At 41.6% G+C, this 27,897-nt stretch overlaps 1 protein-coding gene across 1 annotated transcript; it reads left to right on the plus strand.

The window, feature by feature from the left end:
* Positions 1 to 292: 292 nt before the first annotated feature.
* On the plus strand, positions 293 to 27,897 carry CLIC6 (chloride intracellular channel 6). Its single transcript, XM_075197219.1, has 6 exons — positions 293 to 2,624; positions 20,177 to 20,286; positions 22,212 to 22,337; positions 23,852 to 23,958; positions 24,229 to 24,410; positions 26,387 to 27,897. Exons 1-6 carry the CDS (start codon positions 453 to 455, stop codon positions 26,549 to 26,551), a joined length of 2,862 nt encoding a protein of 953 aa, XP_075053320.1. The 5' UTR covers positions 293 to 452; the 3' UTR covers positions 26,552 to 27,897.

Genomic DNA, 27,897 nt, shown 5'->3' on the forward strand with positions numbered 1-27,897 from the left:
GCTGGACATTAGAGAACACCCAGGTACCGTCCTGGACACCACATACCACATGTCACATATATATATATATATATATATATATATATATATATATATATATATATATATATATATATATATATATATATATATATATATATATATATATATATATATATATATATATATATATATATATATATATAATATTCCTGGCACAGAAAAGAGCCTTTAGCAATGTGACCTGCAGCACAAGTTAGGGAATTCCTCCCGGGGCCTTGTGGTACCAGGGGGAGGGGTGCAGGGCGTGGTGATGGTTTGGGAGTGGGACATACCCATAGAGGATTTGTCTGAGCACAGCCCTGGCTGGAAGACTTTAATCCTGCAGTGATCCAGGTCGCCATAGTCACAGGAGAAGCCGAGGGGCTGACAGCTGGGGCAGAGAGATAGGCTGTTAGTTACACGGGAGCAGCATGGCAGAGGCAGCAGGTGAGCAGCCGGCAGGGTCAGACCTGTGTCAGTCAGTAAAGGGGGGAGAGAGACAGGTGGTGAGTAATGGCTGTCAGGTAGATGGAGATAACGCATGGGGCGCTCAGACGCAGGTGGGGGAGGTTGGTAACAGTCCTGAAGTTCAGTGTGCAAGTGAGAAGCAGGAGGATGTGACCCCCAATGTGGAGGAGGGTGTAGGGGAGAAGGAAGAGAGTGTGACCCCCAATGTGGAGGAGGGTGCAGGGGAGAAGGAAGAGGGTGTGACCCCCAATGTGGAGGAGGGTGCAGGGGAGAAGGAACTGATTGGTAACCCCAATGTGGAGGAGGGTGCAGGGGAGAAGAGAGAGGGTGTGACCCCCGATGTGGAGGAGGGTGCAGGGGAGAAGGGAGAGGGTGTGACCCCCAATGTGGAGGAAGGTGTAGGGGAGAAGGGAGAGGTTGGTAACACCAATGTGGAGGGGGGTGTAGGGGAGAAGGGAGAGGGTGTGACCCCCAATGTGGCAGAGGGTGCAGGGGAGAAGGAAGAGAGTGTGACCCCCAATGTGGAGGAGGGTGCAGGGGAGAAGGAAGTGGCTGGGAACCCCAATGTAGAGGGGGGTGCAGGGGAGATTCAGGAGGCTGTGAACCCCAATGTGGAGGAGGAGGCAGGGGAGAAGGAAGTGGTTGGTAACCCCAATGTGGAGGAGGGTGCAGGGGAGATGCAGGAGACTGTTAGCTCCTCAGTAGAAGAGCAGGAGGAGGTCATAGCATCTCCTGTTGTAAAAGATAGCGATGAAAGCACAGCAGAGGGGGGCAATGTTCAGGCACTTGCAGATCCAAACCCGAATCGGAGCACAGAGGAAGGCACAGGGGGTGATGCCAGTATTATAGCACAGGAAGATAAAGAGGATGAGAAAGATACCAGTAGTGAGAGCAGTGAAGGGACATCCAGCAGTGATGAGGAAGAGGAGGACAATCATGCTGAAGGTAAAGAAGGAGCAGATGGGGATAAAGCTGGTGAAAAACAAAAGGTGGAGCAGGAAGCGGGAATAGAAGTAGAACAAGACAGTAGTGGTGGAGGCGAGACAGAGGATGGAGCAACTGGAGAGGTAGAACCAGGGACTAGTCCTGAAGAGGAGGCAGAGGAAGGAGCTACGGGACAGGTAGAACCAGGGACTAGTCCTGGAGAGGAGGCAGAGGAAGGAGCTACGGGACAGGTAGAACCAGGGACTAGTCCTGGAGAGGAGGCAGAGGAAGGAGCTACGGGACAGGTAGAACCAGGGACTAGTCCTGGAGAGGAGGCAGAGGAAGGAGCTACGGGACAGGTAGAACCAGGGACTAGTCCTGGAGAGGAGGCAGAGGAAGGAGCTACGGGACAGGTAGAACCAGGGACTGGTCCTGGAGAGGAGGCAGAGGAAGGAGCTACGGGACAAGTAGAGCCAGAGAAGGAGGCAGAGGTTGGAGCTACAGGCCAGGTAGAACCAGGGACTAGTCCTGGAGAGGAGGCAGAGGTTGGAGCTATGGGACAGGTAGAACCAGGGACTGGTCCTGGAGAGGAGGCAGAGGTTGGAGCTATGGGACAGGTAGAGCCAGAGAAGGAGGCAGAGGTTAGAGCTACAGGCCAGGTAGAACCAGGGACTAGTGCTGCAGAGGAGACAGGGGCTGTGATAGGGGATCTGGAAGTTAGAGAAAGTGAGTTGGGAAAAGCCAACGAAGCTGAAAGTTCCAAAGTAGAACAACCTGATGGGGACTCAGTCCAGGGAACAAATGCAGAGGAGAAAGAGTACAGTGGAAACAAGATAGGAGTCACAGAGGAGAAGTCAGAGGAATCAGCTGAACCTGTGATAGATGCCCTGGAATCGGGACATCTGAATATAGTGGTAACCAGTGGAAATGAACATTCAGAAGGCTCCTTATCAAAGGACAGCTTTGTGATAGAAAAAGGTGGTGTCCTAGAAGAAATTACTGAGGAAGGACCTGAGGACCATCCTACCAGGGCTGTAGAAAGCCCAACTATTCCAGTACAAGAGACCCAGCAAGTTAGTCCTGAAGGTGAAGCAGACACAGGCGAGGGAGATGTAATCAGAGAAAATGGTATGACCCAAATAATCAGCCAACAGACAACGTTACAGAACAGCAAGATACCTCAAGACCACGACATATCTCTGTTTGTTAAGGTAAGACTTCATTCACATTGTCTTGTTGAAGATTTTGTTTTCCAGTTCTATTTAACTCTTACATTACCCCACAAATGTGACCAACCTTATATTCCTGCAATTAAAATTCCATTTTCTTTTTCTCAACTGAGGTTAATCCTGAACATAAATTTTCTAGTTAAAACTTATCTTTATTAATATATTATTTGTCGTTTCTATTCTGCATAACTTTTTGCATACATGAAATCTTTGGAGTGTTTGACACCCCAACCCTTTAGGTTAAATAGATCCATACCTAGAGAAGAATTGTACAATGGGGTGGCAGGAAAATGACTTTGGGACTGATTTAAGGTTAGGTGCAAATTGTACCTGGGTGCAGAAGTCGCAACAGAGCAAAACTTGTTGTACTGCAAAGGGAGACAATGCAAACACTTTTTTGCACGCAGTGCAAATGCTGCACACAGATAATGACCAACTCTATTTTTCCCACTGCATTTTAGGGGGGTATTCAATTAGCTGCAATGTTCAGAGGAACATCGCGGCTGTCAATTTTTTCTGTTAACACGGTACAGCAACGTCGCAAATTTCTTCTTGAGACGGGCGAAGAAAAATCTGCGATGTTGCGGTAACGCGGAGTACCTTCGTGGCCGTTTCGTAGGCTCTTAATTGAATAAGCCACGCCACCTGACATGTATTGATCATGTGGCACATTTTATAAACCCTCCTCCCCTTACCCCTGCAAATATTGCACCCAGAATCTGGATTTGCTCCTAACTCTAAATTATCCCTGGTATGTTGTTGGCAGGTTGTTTCTTTTTTTCTTTTTCTTATGCTGTTTTCTATGGTTTCACCAGATAAACATATGATCATATAGGTCATCATCATCATCTATTTATTTATATAGCACCACTAATTCCGCAGCGCTGTACAGAGAACTCAATTACATAAGTCCCTGCCCCATTGGAGCTTATGGTCTAAATCCCCTAACATACACACACAGATCGAGAGAGACTAAGGGCTCTCGGTTGACTAGTTACTAATTTGGGGAGCATTTGTCCAAACCAGTAGTTATTAACTTTTTCAACCCAGTATTCAGAACTCAAACTCAAAAAAACTTAATTAAACTTAAATTCAACCCTGTATTCAAACTTTCGGAGTCATGGTTGACATTTGAATTAGCGGCATATTTCACTTAAGTGTTTGTTGTTGGAATAAATATTATATATACATTAATGCACTTCCTACTGTACATTCTGTATAGATTTGTGACTGTATAATAGTACGAGACTGTAATAAGGGGGTACATTGTTTATTACAGTATGCAAGTTTTCTTAGTGAACACTGATGTGATGGCTCAGAACTCACAGATTGTAAGCGATGATGTCAGAACTCACAACCACTAGTAGCGATGTCATCTCTAATTCCATGATAGTGTGGTCTATGGACAGAGAGTCTGCAGGAGACTCCTCCAGTGAATGGAGCTAGAGATTTCAACAACACAAGTTTCCTAAACATGCAGCAAGTTTACAGGCCAATTAGATTGCTTTAGATCTAATTAGGCTGAAATTGCATCCTGGGTGGACAAAACGGTTGTCAGATCCCGGTCAACATCTGATGAGAATGATTGGTAAATCCAGTTGGACGATGACCACATCTGGCCTGGGATGTGGTGGATGTCCAACCATACCAACTTTGTTCTGTACAATCCTGTTGAATGGTCCCATCTTTTACATTTAGCCCCAGATGTGTATGTATGTACCTACAGTATATGGTTATATGTGCATAGGCACCATGGCTGTTCTGCAAGAGTCTAGTAGAGACACAAAAGGTCATTTATGAAGGTGCAAATATGTGGGCATCTAGCTCATCATATATATATATATATATATATATATATAGCACCACTAATTCTGCAGCGCTGTGCAGAGAACTCGCTCACATCAGTACCTGTCCTATTGGAGCTTACATTCTAAATTCCCTAATACAGACTAGAGGTAATTTTATCAGCAGCCAATTAACCTACCAGTATATTTTTGGAGTGTGGGAGGAAACCCAGGCAAACACAGGGAGAGCATACAAACTCCTCACAGAAAAGGCCCCAAGTGACATTCTGTGATGGTTGCGGCCGTTTATACTCTAAAGCTCACAGCTTTGCGGCCAACATGGCGGCGTCTATGAGGTACAAAGTACGGATCTTCAGATGGTAGGGGCTGGAGGATCGACCGTTTGCTTTGCTGAATGAGCGCTAGGTACACTCGGGGTAAAACAAGATTTTTTTGTATGGGCTGATATTTAAATAGGATATAATGGGTGGAGAGGACACACCTATCAACTATTTCATTTGTACCTTCTAATGCAGAACACTTTAAAAATAAAGAGTGCCCTCCTGCAAGTGGGCGGGGCCTGTTACTTGTATACATATGGACAGACAGACGGATCAGTCCATTAGATGTTGCTACGCTTGTCAGCCGTGAATTTATAAGGCAAAGTTGGTTATTTTCACCCTCGCTCTGGTGTAAGCTCTGTATTAGGAGATGGGTTCACTTTAAATTGACATTTTATTAAGAAGTATATATATATTTTGCTATGCAGTAATAAATAGGTCTAAGGTAGCTGTGCCTGGGGTTGGCTGTACCAGGATAGGTGGCACAATTACATTTTTAAAAGAGAGAGTTCATTTGTCCTACCCTGTCCTCTTCCTGATCTGGCTGCATTTAATTCCGCTGCTAAAGCTCCTTACAGAGGAATTGGAGACACATCGTATTGGTTTCCTTTGTAAGGGTTGTTAGTTTATAAACTTCTAGGGCTAGATTTACTAAGCTGCGGGTTTGAAAAAGTGGGGATGTTGCCTATAGCAACCAATCAGATTCTAGCTCTCATTTATTTAGTACCTTCTACAAAATGAAAACTAGAATCTGATTGGTTGCTATAGGCAACATCCCCACTTTTTCAAACCCGCAGCTTAGTAAATCTAGCCCCTAATGTCTCTCACGCAGCATGCACAATAGTGACAGTATTTCATTTAGACATCGCCGTACACATCAGGGGGAAGCCTACATTAGGGCTAAATTCTCTTTTAAAACACTACAGTTGTGTTGCGTAGTTACCAGACTCATGATCATATTAAAACTATTTTCCTTTCCCAAATAATAGAAATGCTATAATATAATTGGGGACACTTCTAAAAACTGGTGCACAGGAAGATGGTGCTATAATCTTTAGTAATGAATCAGACATTTACTTTTCTAGGAAATGGCAGGAAGGTTCTGATTGGTTTCAGGTACAGAAACCTGAATACTACTGGAACAGTGTCATTAAGACCAGCTCTACAGAGCTTTACCCTGATGGCGTTATCCGTTCTGCCCTATGGGGTGAGCATCGCCGTGGAGGGATCTTAGGCTGCCGGGGAAGGATCCGATGTGCTCTCCCTTCTGTTAAGTCACAAAAAGGACTCTGGGTTAGATCCTGGAGTTAATGCTGCAGTAAAGACATCACCGGGACGGCCTTTTATCGAGTGCTCTATCCTGGGATGACTTTTTTATAAATTGGCATGTAATATCATCCCTTATCGGTGCCATAGGGTGATAATTAACTGGGGGGGAAATGCAGCCATTCATAAATAGAAGTTAAGGGGCCTAAGTGAAAAAGTGAAGGACATTGTCTGGTATTTTGCATTGTTCATCGGAAAGGAGTTTGCAAAAATTGAGCTTAACTGGACACCTGGCAGAACTGGGAGCCCAGAGGCCTGCCCATAGCGCACCCAGGCAGCGTTCTTAGAGCATAGCAGCAGTCATGTGACAGGAATTCTGTTATATCGCACAATAAGCGCCGGGTGCCATGGGAGTGATAGACAAAAGTTGACTGAAAATTGGTGCAGACCCAAATCTGGTATCCAGTGTATTGTAAGCCTGATGACTGGTTTGAAAAGCAGACCCCAATCATCATCATCATCATCATCATTTATATAGCACCACTGATTCCGCAGCGTTGTACAGAGAACTCATTCATATCAGTCCCTGCCCCATTGGAGCTTACAGTCTAAATTCCCTAACATATATACACAGACAGACAGAGAGATTAGGGTCAATTTTGATAGCAGCTATTTAACCTACCAGTATGTTTTTGGAGTGTGTGAGGAAACCGGAGCACCCAGGGGAAACCCACGCAAACACGGGGAGAACATACAAACTCCACACAGATAAGACCATGGTCGGGAATTGATACAGGTAACTAGTGTAAAAAACTGACCCTAGCCCCTGGCACTAAAATAGAAAGTAGACCCTAATCCTGGTGGCTAGTGTAGAAGGCATATTCTATTTAAATCCCCTTCACTTAACCCTCCAGCCACCCTGTTCTCTATTCTCCATTTAGGGTAACCACGTTAACCCCCTGCGAAGTCATTGTTGATAAATCTCCAGGGATCTATTTATTAAAATTACACTTATCTCCTCAACACGTCATATTTTATCTCTGTGCTATGATTTATGAATAGGTCACCCCTGTAAACGCTGAGTGATACTCCGCTGCCAAGACAAAACCTATGCAGAGGGAAGTGACCACAGAGAGCTTCCAGTTCCGCTGCTATTAACATAAAAATAAACATATGAACTTCTTAATAAAATGAAAAAAAAAAGAAAAAGCTTTTCTACATGGACATATAGCTGCAGACCGCTTAACGGTAGCCCCACAGAAAATAATATTTTTCCTGGTGGCTGGGCCATTATCCCTATTCATTTCAAAGAGATCTGGGTGTATATTTACTAAACTGTGGGTTTGAAAAAAGGGGAGATGTTGCCTATAGCAACCAATCAGATTTTAGCTGTCATTTTGTAGAATTTACTAAATAAAAGAGGACTAGAATCTGATTGGTTTCTATAGGCAACATCTTCACTTTTTCAAACCAGCAGTTTAGTAAATATACCCCCTGACTGCAAAAAAAACAACAATTAATCATTAATATTATTGCCATGCTGAGAAGGTATTAACAGAGCAGGCATCGCAGCAGTACAAGTGCCTGACTTGATAAATAGACTCCCGAAAACTTCGCCGGCGAGAGAACCTGAGTTCATTGCAGGAGGAGCAACCAATCATAACTCAGGTTGTTCCTGCACAGAACCACTGTCCATAGAACAGTAGCTTCTATTGGTAGAATAGGTCCGACTACATGTGCATATGAAACACTTTTATATTTGATTGATTATTTGGTCATATGGTGCTGTCTTTTAAGGGAGTACCTTCATAATACACCTAAGTACAAAGCCCGTGCCTGTCTTTCTAATGCATGTGTATTCTAATATGTATGCTGTATGTGTATCTGTCTGCCTGCAGTCTAAAAGTAGTTTCAAATACATGTGTTTGCCCACTGTGTGTTTACCATGGGCAAAGTATGTGAAGGCCAAACTAAAATGCAGCCATCATCGGGATCCTTGTCCTCAACTTTGTGAACTTTCACATCTTCAGCGGATGTTAACGGGGATGGCAGGTTAACATAGGGATCATTAATCCCTATTGCAGATGCCCTTTTAGAAATATATGGCTTGCCCACTGTGAATGCACCGCGTACCACTACAACGCATGTGATTGGTTATGTGAAACGTCCTGGGAATGAAGGTGTTAACAAGAACGATGGATAAGCACCCTGATCTCCTGAATCCAGTTAGTGTGCAGGTTGAGATTAATGCAGAGCTGATATCTCGTGAAACACACAGCATACTTGGCAAGCAGGCTGGCAGATGGAGGTTATTCTTTACGTACGATCATATAGATTATATATGATCCAGTTCATTAGCGATTAGGATACAGCTGGTGAAATCGCAGTGTATTGATAATAACAAATAAAAGTTCAATATTTTTGCCTCATCTAGTTTTTTTGGGATTGTTTACCGGTCATTTAGGAAGTAGAACATATTTTGCATGACCACACCCACCAATTAACAAAACAGCACTCCTATTTTTTGTGTAAGGTTCCTCTCTCATGAATTTGTGACCTTATACGTTATTTATTGCAGAAATGCTTTTTTATTATTATTTTTGTAGCTATTTACTGTTCTATCTAACCCCAACTAATGTAGGTCTGCCATCATGACCCTTTTCAGCAATGTGATAATGTTCTCCTCCTGTTGCACCAATTTTCCAATTCCAATAATACCCCTCATGTAAACGTGTGCTATTCACCATTTTTGTGCAAATTTGCTAAAATAATCCTCTTAACAGGGTTTTTAAAAGAAATAACACCAAAAGAAAGCCCATTCTGTCTTAAAAAAAAGAATATATATATATATATTTTATTTACCAGGGTACCCTAACAAATACAAAGTTTATTCTCTAGGCTTAACCAGCCGTTTGGCAGGAATGCTGGCCGTGAAACTGCAAATTTCCCCCAGCCGTTAATGGGTTAAATCAAAATAAAGTGTATTGTATTTTTCTTACATGATTGCCAAGTATGGGTGTCTGTTAAAATGATCTTTGTCCTATACGCACTAATGTCTTGAACGTTAGATTTCACTTTGGGTCATTAATCTATAATTATTATTGATATACAGGTTTCATTTGATCCTATGACACGGCACAGTCTTTGAGAAAGGAGGATAAACGTTGCTTGTCGCCTCTTCCAGAAAGCCTTTTCTTTTAAGGACTCCTCTGTAATTACGTTAGTGATGAAAGCTTCGGTTCTCCATGTCGGTTATCATGAATGCATTTTTTTTTCTCATAGCTGGAGCGAAGGATGGAAAATCTCCTGACCCCCACGCCTTCAAATTATCACCCGAAATAGCTTCAGTGTCTTGTAGCACGCAGCCATGTGCCGTACGCAATGCATTCTGGGAGCCACAAATTACAGGTCAGGGATATTTTAATAGACTGCAAGTCTACCAAAGTCATTCATTGGGCTTTTAAAACATCTTGGGGGATTTCGGTGCCCTCCATCAAAAATGAGAAACTCTTGTTTGGCATAAATCCCAAAATCAAAACGTTTGCCTCGAACCACATAGTAGCAACATCAAGCAACACTAGGGCGGTCTAAAGGTTTATTTTTGGATTCGACCAAAGGGAGGGGGTTTACTTACACCCTGGGCTGGCTCCCAAAATACAAAGCACACATCCTAAATCTTGGCACAGGAATGATTATTGAAATAAGTCCTACAAGAAATTATTGCCCCATTACACGGGGCAAATAGCGAGACTGGGTCTGGCTTTGGTAATGGGAGAGTCTTGAAGATTATTATGTTGTCCAACGGCATTTTGGATCGCCAGGCTGGTATTCTAGATTGTGTACAAAGATGTCATCCACATTGGAGAATGTTGGCATTCGGGTATATTAAGCATTTACTGCTCGTCCTTAAAGACTGTTAAAATCGCTTTGACCCCGATAGTTCAAAAAATGTATGTTGCTGACTGGACCTGTATACGCTGTTTGATGAGCGAGGAGAATGAAATGAAGTTCTACGGTAGCGATCGTTGAGTACGCCATGCTGTAGGGAGGCTTTGAGTACAGACCTTTTGAGTAACTAACTACGGGCACCAATTATGTATGTGTATGTATGTGTATGCGTGTGTGTGTATATATATATATATATATATATATATATATATATATATATATATATATATATATATATATATATATATATATATATATATATATATATATGAGAGAGAGAGAGATATAGTGAGCATGATGCCCAATAATGAACAAATCGTAGCTGTATGTTTACTAAACTGCGGGTTTGAAAAAGTGGGGATGTTGCCTATAGCGACCAATCGGATTCTAGCTGTCATTTTGTAGAATGTACTAAATAAATGAAAGCTAGAATCTGATTGGTTGCTATAGGCAACATCTCCACTTTTTCAAAACCGCAGTTTAGTACATATACCCCCAGATCTTTATCGGGCATTCGCATAGATCTGGTTGGAAATGACCGCCGTCACCAGGTTGCAGTCATCTCCCGACAGCACGAGCAGGCCTCCACGTAGCCTGGAAGTCATTTAAATGTTGGCCTCATGGCCAAAGGGCCAGGTCTCGCCCAACTTACCACTGACATGTGTAGCCAATGATCCTGTAGCTTGGGCCAAATGGTTGGATATGACCACGCATACACAGTAAGATCACGGTTTTGATCTGTCCAATTGTCTGACAGACATCTAATAGATCTGATCAGATCTTGATTGGGATTTACCGCCATTGTGGCCCATGTACATAGCAGTTTGCTGTCAGTTAGATCTAAAACTCCCTAATTGGTTACTGTAATCACAGTGTGCCTTGTTTAGTGAGAAGCCTGCATGTTTCTGCTCTCTAGAGATATCTGGTGAAGAACGAATACATATTGCGCTGTTGTCATCCGCGAGCGGAACTGCGGAAAATGGGTTAGTATTGATAAGTTGGCATTGCTGTCCCACAGAGGTCATACTCCGATCTGGACTCTAGTGTGTGGTAGGAAATTTAGATTGTAGTGCTGTGTAATATGATTAGCGCTAAATATACTATAATAATCATATGGTTGTAAAGGTTTTGGAACGTGAGTCATGTCAAATTTCCTTAATAAATCATATAATCCAATAGCCAGGTCAGATTTCAGTGCAAATAAAAGCAATGCATTTACAGCAGAATCATTTCACGTTCTTTTACAGATTCTGGTTTTGGTTTCGAATGAAAAAAATATAAATCGATATTTTCAGCAAAAAACTAAGAGCGTTAAAACAATGCGATTAAAATACCACTTTATAATCCCTCTCCCTCCGTTGCAGGGTTGGAGAACAAAGCCCCTTTTTATGTACATAATGCCTCTTAAGAAATTAAAAAGGATATAGGGGTTTTGTATCTATAGTGAATGGCTGGCGTCCCACCAGGTTATTAAGTAAAGATTATGAATAGCAGCAAATAACGCTGACAGTGAGATAAAGGACCAATAGAGTTCATTTAGGAGTTTCTGCACTTGTGACACTAATCTATTTAACACAACCCCACTGGGGGCCTAATCTCTGCCCCCATAGTGTTGTTTCTGATTAACCCATTGGTGAGCATTGCATTGATGAACTCGACCCTATAAATAGGGATTATATTTTATTCCTGCACTAATTTGGCAGCGGGCTCAAGCCGCCGCCCGGTGCTCTTGGCAAAATTGGGAAGCTCGGATTGGCTACTTGTTACTGTACTACGCCCACTTTAAACTTGCTTACATACACATGGGCACGTAAGGGTTGGCTGAGCTGGTATACTGCACTGTTCTAATGCTCTGCTCGGCAGCAAATTACTTTGTCTGCTGCAAATCTGCGTGTAATCAGTTTTTAGGAATGACTACAATAGGCGCTGTACAGCCTATTCAGATACACCTAAAAATACAAGTTGGGCTGCAAATTGTCATTAAACTAAATAAAAAAAACTATTGTATACCTTACAATTATGACTTGTAGTCCTTTTCAGGTCCTTGGTCCAAAAGTGAGCATTAATGTGGTGTTTTATAAATATGAATCCCTCTCTCTCTCCCTCCCCCTCTCTCCCTCCCCCTCTCTCCCTCCCCCTCTCTCTCTCCCTCCATCAAAAGGAAATTTTTTTGGTTCAAATATGAAAACTTGTTTAAAAAGGGGCTTTGAGGGTCAAATGTTTAGAAGGTCAATGTGTCCAATTTGCCATTGGTTTGATTGTTTTTATTTTACAGTTTCTCATTTAAATATTCTAAATAATTATTTTTTTTCAAACAAATCCACATATTAAAAAACTAATTTTGGGACCACCAAAGCCCAATGGATTGTTTCATTCATCTATATTGAGCAGCAACAGCTGAATTATGTCCTGTACAAATAACAAAATGGAGAGACACTACACATATTTCTTGCAAATGCTCCTATTTTCCTGATGTCCAAGCACAGGTAAACTCCCCCCTATATGACTTCCCTACGCTTGTCGCCTTTCTGGCAAAAACACCAGTCATGTTGGTTATGTTACTGCCCTCATCCCACTTGTACCTGCCAGGCCGGTGGAATACTGGCCTGGGGTAACCCTACTTCCAAGTGCCTATTGACACAGGTTTTTCTACCCTGACTGTTTGTCATGTGGTCTCGCCAATGACCCTTGGCTATATTTTAGGCACCCATAGATTTGTGTAGTGCGTACATTTGCTTGTTCACCAGTTCTACAGGGTGAGCACATGAATGGAGATCACTTGTTAATTCTTTTCAAGATGTTCGTGGTCAATCAATAATTTCTATGATTCATAATCACTAAACTAACCGGCAGTCACTGCTGGGGTCCAATGAAGAAATCAGCTATAGTAAGTGATGCAGACTGACACAACCTGAGTCACTATATTTAGCTGTTACATTGGATTGGATGCTCAGCCAGTATCTGCAGGGATTCACCCCCTGCCTCAGTCTCTCTCTCACTTTCTGGTACAAACGGAATATTCTAAACACTTTCCCTGGTTACATTGTCATTCTATAGTAAAGCGCGAGCGTCCTTCGTAATCTTAGGGGCTGTGTTATCAATGGAAGTGTTTTTTCCGCAATAGGGGTTTTTTTTTTTTTTGCTTTACTCTATGCATGAAAGGGTTATGGCTGGCGATGACACTGTTGTCACCAGCGGTAATTCTCACCGAGATTGTGATTCGCTGACTTTTCCATCGATGGCTTGCTTATTATCTTTGCATGGGGAAGCCTATTTCTCAAGTATGGCGGCGGTTTATCCCGGGATGGAAATAACAAACAAAGATTGAATAAAATATTTATTTATTTTTAATGTGGAAAGTTTTTTTTTAAATATTTATTCTTTTTAATCGTTTTTGTCTGTTTTTTTTTTTGTTGTTGTTGTTGTTGTTGTTTTTTTAACCTTTTTGTTTTTGCGTTGGTGGAACTGAAAGCTGAAATTCTGGCTCACGCATACTGATATCTAGAGACCGGCCCATCTAATATGCTGGTACCGCTCAGCGCCAGTATCATCAGAGCAAATGAGCAGCGCTCAGCAGTCCCAGCGATAAGTTTTAGGTAAATTGCACATGAAGTGATTTTTTTTTATTTTTATCAGCCTTATTGTTGGAGTAAGAGGCTTATTGATAAGTACGACCTTGTGTTAGAAAAGTGCACAACTAGAATGATGGTGATGTGATAGCGCTGTCTTTCTTTGGGCAATCCAGTCATCTATTCAGTCCCATTACACATTGAGTACTGGGGAGCTGCCTCATTGGTGTCTATGATTATCTCAGCCAATTGGGCAATTTTGGCAAATATACAGGGAAACAAGTTGGATGACGTTAAATTCAAATAGTTGTGCCTTTGGCTCCACAGTTTTCCAGTAACACATCACTGTCCTGTGTTGTTGGGGGACCCTGCTCCTTCCACTATATAACTCTCAGTCTGTGGCTTCCTGCTGCCTCCATTCCCCTCCTCACATCATGTCACTGCCCCTGTCACATGCAGCCCTGTCCTCACTAACACATCACTAATCTCCTGCTATACTCTGTGCTGCTAGGGGGACCCTGCTCCTTCCACTATATAACTCTGTCTGTGGCTTCCTGCTGCCTCCATTCCCATCCTCACATTATGTCACTGCCCCTGTCACATGCAGCCCTGTCCTCACTAACACATCACTCATCTCCTGATATACTCTGTGCTGCTGGGGGATCCTGCTCCTTCCACTATATAACTTTCAGTCTGTGGCTTCCTGCTGCCTCCATTCCCCTCCTCACATCATGTCACTGTCACATGCAGCCCTGTCCTCACTGACACATCACTCATTAATCTTGCAATTGGTTCAGGTTTTTAATTGCGTAATGCAGTGGGTCCATCCTAACACAACAATCTCTGCTATAACTTATTCCCAAACCAAATAAAGATCCAATGAGGTGCAACATTTACAGGTTTCATTATTGAACACGGATATTAAACTTCTTGCAAATATATTAACAGACTAAGCAATCATTTGCATTATCTGATGTGTCCGGACCAGGTAAATTTTGTCCCTACAACACGAGCCTCAGACACCACCAGAAGAACTATAAATCCTATCATAGTTTATATCATAAACAACAATTGTTTGTATATCAGCACTTGACACATAAAAAGCTTTTGACAGATGAACTTGGACATTTATGTTTCAAATTTTGTATTTTATGGAAAATTCCTAGAATACGGTACATAGCCTCTATGGATTTATTTCAAGCCTGCTTAGCGATAGGATTACGACCTTCCATTAAAGCTGGGAACCTTCTTGGTACCTATAATAATAATAATTCCTCAATCCCAGGAAATAGCAGAGTAACTTCCACAGAGCTCTGGGTGTTTCACATAGCAATCATTTTATCCTGGATTTTTGTGTTGTTAATCTGCTAGTTGTCTGGGGGATGGAGTCATAACCCACACTCCTACCCCCATAAAAAATATCATAACCCACACTCCTACCCCCATAACAAATATCATAACCCACACTCCTACCTAAACTCATACCCCCATATCAAATATCATAATCTAAACTCATACCCCCATAACAAATATCATAACCCACGCTCATACCCCCATAACAAATATCATTACCCACACTCATACCCCCATAACAAATATCATAACCCACGCTCACCAACCCCCTGACAAATGTCATAACCCACACTCAGCACCCCCCTAGCAAATATCATAACCCACACTTACCCCTCAAAACCCCCACTCCCTTAACCCCGTCCAGCAAATAGCATAGCCCACACTCGCCCCCCCCCCACTTCTTTAACCCCCCCAACAGATATCATAACCCACACTTACTCCCCCCCCGCCGAACAAATATTTAAAAGATGCATATATTTTTAGTGAAGAAGTAAAGGTTTATAAAAGTAAGGTACAGTTCCTAGTACCAATCATATAGGCCAGTCTGAGAGATACCATATGTATATACACTTCATGAATCCTTTCATATATACATGTGTGGAGAGACTTTTCCTGTCATCTTATGCCCATCTGCCACCACGTGCCCTTGTGTAGTTTGTTGCCCACATGCCATCACTTGCCCATGTATCGGCTGTGGTGATACATTCAGACCTTTCAGTAACATCCCAATAATGATGATAATGTGTCTGAATACAGCCCCTGCTGAGGGCTTAGTGTGTGAGGTGATCATAAAGTTATCACTATAAATCCTAATGCCTTACTGACAGCTCTTTACAGGAACTAAAATGTAAGTTCCTTTATATAAAAGGCTACTATGCCCGGATTTAGGCAATAGCCCATAGGCCTGTGCATGCAAACACCGGCTGCCCAGCAATGGCCGTAACAATAGATTTCGTCACTTTTTAATACAGAAGAAATATAACATAAATATACAAGCGAGCGACCAACCTTTCTGTGTGCTAAACCTATAGGTCAGTAAGAGGTGCGGAGGGCACCTGTGCAGTCTTTCAGAAACATTCAAAACCAAACACAGATTTCTCCTTATCACTATACCATAGCATGCTGAGGGGGCAGGGATGGGGTAAACTATCCAATAGGAAGATGTAGGGGTAAATCCATCTCTGGCGACTAATATTCTTCTCAAACACATCAGTAAAAGATTCAGGAACTTTTCAGAACTTAAGAAATGTGAAATTAAGCTGCCATGGGGAACATTTTTCCCTTGTGTGCACCTGACATCCAGTCAATTGAGGTACACTGCAGGGGCGGATCTAGACAATTGCTATACCCGGGGCGATTTTAGGGGGGGGGGGGGATTTAGGCCCCGCCCCCTCTCTGATTTCTAAGGCTGCCGGCGGCTGCACACTATGTGCAGGTCCGCTCAGCAGTGACAGTGTGCTGACCCGCTGCTCTGCTTGTGTTTAAAACACAATCAGAGCAGCCGGGCAGCACACTGTCACTGCCGAACGGACCTACACAGTGTGCAGCTGTCGGCAGCAAGCCCCTGCTAGGGGAGGGCGATCGCCTGCCCCCTGGATCCACCACTGGTACACTGTACAGAAAAGTTAGTAAATACTGTCTACATTCTATTATAGTGCCATTAAGCATTAATCATGCCGAAGTAGAGACACAAGTGTAACAGGAAGGAAAGAAGCACCATAGGACATGTAGGGGTTAATAATTTCACCATTTACAAGAAATAGTTGTCGTTGTATAAGTACATGGAGACACTGTTTTTATGTGGACCTAGTCCATGTTTCAAGTTTTCAAAACTCCAATATCTCACAGTACTGCCTGACCTGAGGAAGTCTGCAAAGGACTTGAGAGGTGACATAATAAGAATCACCACTAGGTGGCATAAAACTAATAAGAAATGCTACATTGCGAGTGTGATGGAGGAATGCATGTTATTTGTGCAGTCACTTGAAAAAGACTATCTGTGTGTGCATGTGTGACACATTTATTATTTATCTATGTGTATGTTTGTGATTATACAAACAAGAAGTTCTCTCTCGGTGGGGTTATCCTTTAAATATGTACAGGCCACTACAAATGGCTTGATATTGGAAACTGTGACCGTTATTTGTAGCCCTACTGGGTGACCTGGACCATGTGACCTGCTGGGTGGTATGGAAACTGTGACAGTTATTTTCAGCCACATAGATCAGCGCGTCTTGTGGTGACCTCAATCACGTACTGCTGTGTTTATTTCATTAATCACTTATCCTCGCTTTGTTTACAACAAACATGCCAGGAGGCCGCCCGTAAGAACGTTGAAGTGGTGGAACCTTTACAGGGCGCCCAGAGCGCGCAGTTCATAGATCTTAGAATACATATCGTCACAATCAACATGTAACATAAACAACTGATTTAAGGTGGTAACCGCCAGGTTTCCCTAGTACTTCCTTATTATTCATGTATGGTAAACATACATTATTATTCTTATCTGTATAGCAGTGTTATGTAGTTCATCACTGAGGTCCTTTTATGAACTGGAAACAAATATTGGTGCGCAGAGATTTTTTTCAGACGCAGATTTTAGTACATATCACATTCTGTATTCTTCATTTTCATAGTACAAAGTTTTTTTCAGTCCTCAAAATGCTGCCAAAAATCATAATCCCCAACATGTCCAACTGAAAAACAGGGACAAATTATGCCACATCTACCCAGACCACACCAGGATTACCGCTAATCATGGCTACCCCATGAAAATCGTCAATGATGGCAGATATTCCTACGATCACTTTTTTTCTCCCCTTTTATTTGTCTACTGTAGGTATAACCTTACTACGTTTTACTTCCATGTATTCTTTTTACAACTATTTTGCTCCAAAAAAAGCTTTGCGCCCTAGGTCGCAGCCTAGTCAGCCTTTTGAATAGGATAGACCATTTAAAAGGATACATATGGTCAGCAGCAATACTCAGGTAGGCTCTGGCATTTAAACAGTGGTATTAAGGGGCCTAATGCATGTGAAGAAAACATATCTTTATGGTTCCTGTTTGTATTCTATCCTCATATTGTCCCTATATCCAGAGGAACAATCACTATGTACTTCTCTGTTCCGAATCTCTTGCAGAGTATTATGGCAGAGTCTGGTGCTCCTCTCTTAGTGCCGTCATGTGGAAAACTACCAAGAACGCCCCCTGGTTTAGTGAAATATACTGTTGCCGGGACAATGGGATATAAATGAGGAAAACGTGCGATTCTCAGGAACTTGAGCAGTAAATTGTGCTGTACAATGCTGATAAATACATCTCTAGCTGGTTCCCCTAACCAAGGTCACTTGTTCCTCCCTGCTCGGGCATGTTCTGTGTTTGTTGTGGATCCGCTCCAGGTTCCTTAACTTGTCACATTAAATGAAAAGTGAGAATGACATATCCCCGATGTTAGACTGTGTCACGGGCTCTCAAGCTTCCACGATAATGAGACAGAAGGATTGTATTGTTAACACAACAAAATGTTTCAAAACACTTTTGAAAACGCTTTGCTCTTCAACGGTGGAACTACAAGTCCCAGCATACCCACATGATAAAACTTGCAGTTTCTCAAGAGCTGAAGAGACATGATTTACCTTCTCTGACTTATATTCAGATATATTAATCTGAACATGTATTTATAAAAGCTATCTAGTATTGTACATTATTTTCATTTAGTGTTTGCTGCCGTAATTAACCCTTTTAAATTTGGCACAAGTTGCTGCTTACCTGAAGAGTAAAAATAAATATATTAACAGATAGGTAGCGGCATTATGTCTGTACTTGTCTATTTTTCCCACTTTGCTTCCGGGAGATGCAGTTAAAACAGTGGTCTGGGAACAGGGGTAAATTACCCCAAATGGGGTAAAAATGAAATTCCTGGGGGTAATGCTGCCGATTCACATGCTGTCAGTTGGATTGTAGACCCCTTTAAATGTGAAATTGCTGTTGTACCAGAAGAGCCTCAAGGGTTGGCAGAGGCACTTCTTGAGCTTCGATGTAATAATGACGCACGTATTGCATTTGAAAACAAAGCAGATCTGTCATATTTTTGGATGTCAACAGCTGCAAAGGCATCAAACTTGCACATGAGGAGACAGTCAAAAAGTTGCTGCCTTTTGCAACAACCTACCTTTGCGAACAAGGATTTTCCACTCTAACGAACATAAAAACAAAGCAGAGAAATCGATTGGACGCTGAAGACTGTATCCAAACTCTGACATCAAAATGCCCCAATATTGATGCTCTCGTATCAAAAATGAAGCAACATCATTTCTCCAAAACCTGAAGTTTTGAAGTTGAAGCTTTCAAAGAAATTTTGAATAGATTCAATAAAATTTTGAATTCCAATAATTAATCATATATGATTTCCTTCCTTTCAAATCAAGGGGGTAACGTCGTCATATCTAAATATATTTGGGGGTAAAAGGTAACAAAGTTCCCTGAATGCTGAGTTAAAAGGTAGAGAAAAAGTTGGTGGGCGGAGCTTAACACTTTAGTGACAAAGTGGGTGGGCCAGTCACAGCTCAACCCACCTCAGCATCCCGCCCCTGTCACTCGGTGTTCTCTGAGATGCACCATTCACCTCTTGTCCCTGACTCCTCGAGGTCTCACCCAAATTCGGGAGTGTCCCAGACATTCCGGGAGATAAGACAACTGATGATCGTGACATATTGGTCAACATTGCTGCCTCGGGGGGCAATTGGGTTCAAATCCAACCATGGCAATATTTACACGGACCTTATATGTTCCTTCACATGGGTTTCCTACGTCAGTCCAAAAACAAATCCGTAGGTTATTTGGCCTCCGACCGAATTTGTCTCCGGCCTGTGTGCACTTCTGTGCCAATGATAGGGACGTTAGATTGTAAGCTCCGCTGGGCAGAGTTGGATGTGAATGAATAAAACTCTCTCTGCTTTATGCAGCATTTCATGATATGTTGGTGGTATATACAATAAAGGATAATAATCATTCATAGCTTTCATTGAGTATTTGTGTTAAAGTGTGACACTTAAAAAAAAAATGTAGGTGCAGATTGCAGAAATTGCGGGGAACCTTGGATTGAGTACATTCAACTCTTGTACAATCTACCTCCACACATTACAGTTGTTGGGTTACTTTTTTTTAGAAGGATACAAGGAATACAATATTTCATTGTGCTGTTTTGCTTGTTTTTCTAGCTTGATTTGGGTGGTAGTAGAAGTTTTAGTTACATCATTTTGTGTTGTTTTCAGGCCGGTAGCGATGGTGAAAGTATTGGGAACTGTCCGTTCTCTCAGCGGTTATTCATGATCCTCTGGCTGAAAGGTGTAATTTTTAATGTCACCACCGTGGATTTGAAGAGGTAAGATAATTCAGGTTTACGTTGAGATCAAAATGCTTTCAGTGGAATTTCCCTGTGTTACAGGCAGATTTGTTGGCTAAACGTTTCGCCCTATCCATAATCTCGGAGGTCTTCTGTCCTTGAGTGTCTCTTTACCATTTGCAGATCATTTGCTGACTTAGCATCTTATTTACAAATGAAGTCCTATAGGCCGAATCACAGAGAAGTTATAGAACACCGCGATTGTTTGACAAGGAAACCGCAGAGTTCTAAAGTGAGGCTGTGTTCCGTCAGCATAACATTATAGTCAATGGGGAACGCTCATACTTGCCTACTCTTCTAACCTTTAAACATACAATGGTTTGTACAATGGCGCTCAGTAATTTGTCATACAAACCTCTGTCATTCTAACCTTGCTTCCAGGACATCCATAGGTAAGGTAGGAAAGAGCTGAGGTGGGCGGGGTTTGATGATGTGGTTTATGGTTAAAAGTGGGAGCAATAATCAAGTCATCATGCCCCTGCCACTTGGTGATTACTGGGGTAGGCGGGGCTTGATATAGTTCCAAATCTCCCAACATTTAGTAGGACAACATAAGCTCCGGCCTTGTTCTGCCCACAAATGCAATTTTAGTTCAAATTCCCACTTTCCTGTTAAACAACCGCCCCTGTTGTGGTCCGCAGATCGAGGTGTCCCTCCAAAATCTGGACCATTGGAAGGTATGCAGTTTGTGCCAATCTTGCATCATGAAAGTGGTTTCAATAAAATTGGCTGCTCTCTCGCCAGTCTGGGAGGTCTCCTCCTAATTCGGGAGTCTCCTGGACATTTCAGGAGAGTGAGCAGTGGTGTCTCTGTTATGACAGGTCAATGACGTTACCCATTCACATATTATCATTATTTATGTAATGTTCCTCACTATGGTTTCCTTTTCAGAACATTGTGATAATTGTGACGCCTGTGTAACACTACCCATAAGGCCACTTTGTGCTTGTGAAATGTTTCCTGCCAGTTTCCCCATTGAGTGCAGCATTGTCTTCAGCACAAACATTGCCGAGGTGGTTTAGTTTGCAATTAAACCATAAAACCCCAGACACTATTTTATGATCCTCAGAATGGGAGAGTAGTTGAGAAAAGCAGGAGATAAATTCACCTATGTCTCAATATAACCAGCATTGTTACTGCTTCCAAAATCCTGTCGCAGGTAGACCTCCCTTTTATTCATTCCCTCATTTCAGTTTCTCTACTGTTCGTTTGTCCATCATTTATGTACATTATTATATAACTCACTACATTTTAACAATATGAAATACATTATTTTTTGGGGGTACAATTGTGTGCATGATTTGTATTATACATATTCTGCAGGAAAGGAAGTAGACTATCTACTATATAAATGCCTAGTGGTGTGTGTGAGAAAAAAAAACCAAGCTGCAGCGCCACCTGCTGGGCAGAGTTATACACTGACCTATATATTTCTTGAAGGAGAAGTGACAGTTGGGAGTGGTTGGTGGTTGCCGGGGGTGACAGTGGGGAGTTTTTAACACCTTAAGTAGCTTGATGAAGGATGTGGCGATGAAGATGAAGGATGAGGTGATGGAGAAAAATGATGAGGTGGTGACAAAACCACGTTAAAAAAGGGCGCTTGCGTCGGGAAGTAACGCTCTTCCCCTGAGGAGGCCTGGGCTATGGCCCAAATGCATGACAAGAACCTTTTTAACACCTTAAGTAGCTTGATTTGACTAGAATGCATGAGTATCATGCACGGGTTAACTTGTATATTATATAACTGCTGAGGTAACATGTACAATCCATGGTAGCTCACTTTAATATCTCATCTGCAGAATGGAATTGTGTTTTATTAATTATGGTGCTTATAATCTCCCAATCCATGACCTGTATATAAGCATGTTTGTGTAGTAAATCCCATTACTGTACCCCCCATGCAGAAAACCTGCAGATTTACAGAACCTGGCGCCAGGAACAAACCCTCCGTTTATGACGTTCGATGGGGAAGTGAAAACCGATGTGAATAAAATAGAGGAATTCTTGGAAGAAAAATTAACAGTGCCAAGGTAAATGTTTTATGTGAGTGAGTGAGTGCTCAGGGTCCTACAGGCACTGCCAGGGGAAACACAGGCATTTTTATATTTATTAGCATTAGCTGTTGGTGTGGGCTGTCATGTCGGTTGAAGATGCTGTGACACTAAACTCAGCTGATCATTTATAGCCAATCAGGGACCTGCCAGGCTTCCTACAGTGTGATGATGTCACTGAAAGCTTCTCTGGAGCTCAGTGAGCGTGCTCATGCCAGTACATGGGATGTTCACACTCTCTCATTAATATTCATGAATATTCATAACCACCCAGAAGATGGCTGACTCATGAAGACATTTCATAATGTGTATTGATGATGAAGCTGGACAGCTGTAGTCTCTAAATACTAAATAATGTCCTTGGTTTTTAATATAGAAAACTGCACAATAACTCTTCTGTTGTTCTGTAGTATTTAGGAAGCTGTATTCTATGGGCATGTATTCATAACAAATGCAAAACGAACGTAATGTACATTTAAAAAACAAACAAACAAGAAAACCGCACATATATCAGGCATATGCATGTCCGCATTGAACGGGGAGCGGATACATCTGTTATTGAATACGGGTCTAGGTCTACTGCGCTCTAACAGACAATACACTGCAGGATACGTCCAATATCTATGTGGAATATAAAGTCCCGGAAGTGCGCACAGAAAAAAAATAATAATTCCGTGATTGTCACCTAATAATTATATAGTCATTAATGCCCAAAAAGTTTTTATTTTTTCTTTGTTTACCATAAAATACATTTATAATGTTGTTAATGTCTACTGTACATGAAATACATTGTTAGAGTTGCTCCTGATTGCAAACACATGTTGTAGCTGTATACACAGCCGTCATCTCTATCACTCGGCACTTAAACCAGAAAATCACGTGCCGTAGAGATGCCCAAAGCTTGAATCGAATCGGGCGCTGCTGCGTGCCCTTGATTGTGGCACGCCCTTACTGTACATTGACTTTGTGCAAACACCTATTCCCCTCCCCGTTCCGGTCCCCGAAACTGTAGGCTGTAGTAAGGGTCCTTTGCGCTCGAAGATGAATTGGACATTGCTGCGTTCTGTCGTAATGTTCTGGGCCTGCGCAGTGCGATTTTACGCAAAGTACGGCACGTATCAGCATTTACGTTCCTTAATGAATCAATCCCTTTGTGTTAGGTCACTTCTATCGTTCTGTATACTCCTTTTCAGTATTTGATCCTGTTCTATACATGTATAGAGCATCAGTCATCACAAGCTGATTGTTCGGGCAATCCCTGATACATATCTTTGGAGCTATTTGCTAAGCTGTGCGCCTAGTTATTGGTTCGCTGGGTGCCGGCACTGTCTTCTACACAGAATAGAGCTGAAGCTTTGTAAATCAGTATTTTTATGATTACTAAACGACTCAACTGGTGTTACCCAGCTGTGAATGTGTATTTCATGCATGACAGACAAATGTGTAGATAACGGTATGAAATTCTAATTGCATTGTTTTATATGTTTGTTAAGGTACCCCAAGCTTGCACCAAAACACCCAGAATCCAATTCAGCAGGAAATGACGTGTTTGCAAAATTCTCAGCCTACATCAAAAATCCCAGGAAAGATCTAAATGAATGTAAGCGTGTCATGTGTTTACTTATTGGTTGTAGTACTGTATGCTGATATTAAAATAAATATATATATATATATATATATATATATATATATATATATATATATATCTATTATAGAGAGCGAGAAAGAGAGAGATAGATATCTATATATATATATATATATATATATATATATATATATATATATATATATATATATATTTATTTGATGGATATAGATATAGAGAGATACTTAAACTAAGGGTAATTCAGTATTTTTTATTACTCTGTAGCTTTAGAAAAAAACCTGCTGAGGTCGTTAAAAAAACTCAATGACTTTCTGAATTCCCCGCTGCCTGACGAGATCGATGCCTATTCTACGGAGGACGTCACCGTCTCCAACAGGATGTTTTTGGATGGGAACGATCTCACGCTATCAGACTGCAACCTTTTGCCAAAGCTGCATATAATTAAGGTTTGTCCGCTATCGCTATGCATCTTTTACCTCAGGTTTAGTAGCTGTGTCTGGTTTGGTCCTACCTCTGTGCTATTAAAACGGACAGGTCACAGTGAATTAAGGCATATCCATCACCTGCACGGCAGCCATTTTGTTGGCTTAGCCGATATTCATGTGACCAATCGATAGAGTAGGAGCTTGTGACATCACTGAGACATGTGACCTTCAGTGATGTTACTCGTTTACTTAGCAGGCTGCATGCCCATTGCTATGTGTTCAGTCAACAACATGGCGGCCTTGAGTTTGTGAAAGTGACAGTAAACTTTATATTTTTAATTTCATAGTATTTTTTTAAAAAAAACTATATATTGTGCGATTTTGAAACGTTTTAGTGATGACTTTATCACGCAATTCAATTAAATCCTTTGCTTAAACTAAAAAATCTAATATTTTATATATGAAAAATAAGGGAGTTATAATATAAGTTATTATATCTATCTTTTACCCCTATAATAAATGTGGTAATAAATTCTCTTTTTAAACACAGCCAACATATACAGAAAAATGACAATAATTTGGTTTTTACTATAACAACAATTTAACTTAACAAATAATAGATTTAACACAAGTAGGTAACGGGCCTTTAATGTGGTGCAGTTGAAATAAATTGAAATGCACATAAAAGGAAAAAAATCAATGGATGGGAAGTGGGTTAACAGAGCAATGTCGTAAATAATTGAATGTTTGCATAATGGGCGGTGGTGGAAATGGAAATGTAGACGTGGTGGTATGGAGAATGTAAGTGACTGGAATGTGCATAGGCAAACCGAGGTGGGGTTTCCTAGTGCCTGGAAACCCCCCTCCAAGTCTGGGGCACTGTATAATTGAGGTGGCTGGACCCTGCTCCCGCTTTACAGGGCTCTGCTTGAAAAGAGAGAGCTGCATGCACCTAACAGTAGTGCACACAGCATTGCCCATGTATATTATGGGGATAGGAAGAGCTAGAGAGCAGCCAAGCACTGTCTAATATTATAGCCACACCCCCATACATGCTGGTCACGCCCACTGGCGGCGTGGTGTGGAAACCCCTCTCTACAAATCCTGCGTTTGCCCCTGATATGATAGTGTTACAATGAAGACAGTAGAAGAAGTGGTGGTATGGCGTATATACACCGCTCACTTCCACCACTGATAATGGGTATAATTCTCACAAGCTAATCGTTACACCATGATAATGCCAACACATTGCAGAGGAAACCTAAAAGTTCAACATACTACATAAGTCCAATATAGACCAGCAAAAACTGTGAACCCCTCATTCTCATTATTCTTACTTGATCCAAGGGCGATTACCAAAAAAATAAATGCCTGTAAATCAACAACTCCCCTCCACTCACTTGCACTGTTCACCACTAAATGACAGGAATACCGGGCTCCTTGTAGGAATAGTTAGACGGACCATTTTCCAAGTTTGTGATTGGTTGGCAGGCTGACGATGCAGACAGTGAATTTAGAGTGTCCCAGGATGACACTAAATAGCCGACTTGGGGGGGGGGGTGCATTTCTTGATTTGATTTTTTTTGTTTTTGTTTTAACTCTTGGCAATATTGCAATATTGGAATGAATGCTGAAGATTAAAGCTTTACTGGGCAGAAGACAGTCAGGCTGGACTAAGTTGAGTAAAAGAAAAGTACATTTTTATTTTTGATGGACTATTTTTTTCTGAACATTTTTTTGAGGTACAGAGTGTGGTTATTTGTCCAATTTAAAATGATTGCTGTGGAAAGTGTTTGGGTTTTTGCTTGTTACTTCTTCTGATATAGTGGCCAGAGATCCCTTGTCCATTTTACATACACCACAAGTAGCATTTCTGTCACTGCAGCTGGTTAGTAAGAGGATGATGTAATCTTTAATGGGACACACAACTACAGAGGAACATCATTGTCTGCCCCCCTGTCACTTGTCTCTCTCTCTCTCCTGTCTGTTTTATTTAGGTGGTCTGTAAAAAGTTCCGGAATTTTGATATCCCGGCGGAAATGACCGGAATTTGGCGATACCTAAACAACGCGTATGCCAGAGATGAATTCACCAATACATGCCCAGCAGACTATGAGATTGAATTTGCATATTTTGGTGTTGCCAAAAGAATGAATCCATAATACAGCGTTGTTCTTTAGTCAAAATCTTCTACATGCAGTATTTTTCATTTGCCATTTCTACCAGATACTCGTTTTCATTGCTTTTTGTGGGCTAAATTCAAATTTATATTCGACCTATTAATTCACTAATGACATGACTGGCACACAGCGGTAGATTCATCAATCCTTCTAAAGTGGAAGTATTGCCCATAGCAACCAATCAGATTCTAGCTATCATATTGTAGAATGTACTGAATAAATGATATTTAGAATCTGATTGGTTGCTATGGGCAACATCTCTACTTTTACCCTTTAGAAGGTTTGATGAATGTAGATTTTTTTGTGTACACACGGCTTATACCTCAGTGATGTTAGTGTATTGATAGGCTGCCTACTGAAATGTTGGTTGAGCCCCAAAAATATCTGCCTACACCTTGACTGGTCCACAATTAAAAATACGTGGTGAGGTGCCTACTCTCTAATAGACGTGGCATTAATGGACATAGACATGGTGGATAATATTTTGAACAATTACAATTTTTCTTCCTTTCGAGCATTTTAAATCTTTGTCTCTACTAACCCTTCTATAATTTTGATTAGCTATAAATGGAACGCGTTTAGCACAAATTGATGAATCTTGTTATCGGCACATTATCATACTGTTTGTATTAAAGGGCATGGATACGCCCGGCGCCATTACACTATACACTGCTATAGGTCAGAGGGGATTGTCACCAACCGGTCATATTGGGCCTATAAGGGCATCACATGACGGGTGTGAGCCAATCACAGGGCACCTGGGCAGCCAATAGAAATTTCGAGCCCCGATGCAGCAAATTCTTGGGGCCCCTTACATAGCCTCCGAAGGGGGCGGAGCCAAACCAGGTTTGTGACCCCTCCCACTACACAGGCAGGTCTGGTTCTGCAAGCAGGAACCCCCCCCCCCACCCTCTTGGCGCTCCTACATGAATATAACACCCGCTGCTGCCGAATCTCCCAGACAGCATTGTTAAATGGCGCAATTCGGCTACGTGTCTTCATCCCCCTTTATAATATTCTGTGATACTCAGGTATAGAAAGCTAGAGCATATCTCTGCTACATTTCTCATCCTAAAACAGATTCTCGGCCATTTCATGAGCTATACATAAGGAACTATTTAAATTTTTGTTATTGCAAATTCTACTATACACATATGCATATTTGTGTTTAAATATATGTTATATTGACTGTTACATGAAAGCTTTATGGGTAATGTTGCAGTTCCTTTATTTTATTTTTTTCATCATATCGTATACTGTGAATATACTATTGCAGGAAAACATACATATATCAATCTGGAAAAGAGATTCTTAAAAAAAAAAAAACA

Source organism: Mixophyes fleayi, chromosome 2 (genome assembly GCF_038048845.1).
Source record: "Mixophyes fleayi isolate aMixFle1 chromosome 2, aMixFle1.hap1, whole genome shotgun sequence".
Lineage (NCBI taxonomy): Eukaryota > Metazoa > Chordata > Amphibia > Anura > Limnodynastidae > Mixophyes > Mixophyes fleayi.

Bases quoted from the DNA above. Each gene is read 5' to 3' on its own strand.
- CLIC6 (XM_075197219.1), top strand. From the start codon at position 453: ATGGCAGAGGCAGCAGGTGAGCAGCCGGCAGGGTCAGACCTGTGTCAG. The intron at 2,625-20,176 runs GTAAGACTTCAT...TGTTGTTTTCAG, and splicing joins ACATATCTCTGTTTGTTAAG to GCCGGTAGCGATGGTGAAAG. The intron at 24,411-26,386 runs GTTTGTCCGCTA...TGTTTTATTTAG, and splicing joins CAAAGCTGCATATAATTAAG to GTGGTCTGTAAAAAGTTCCG.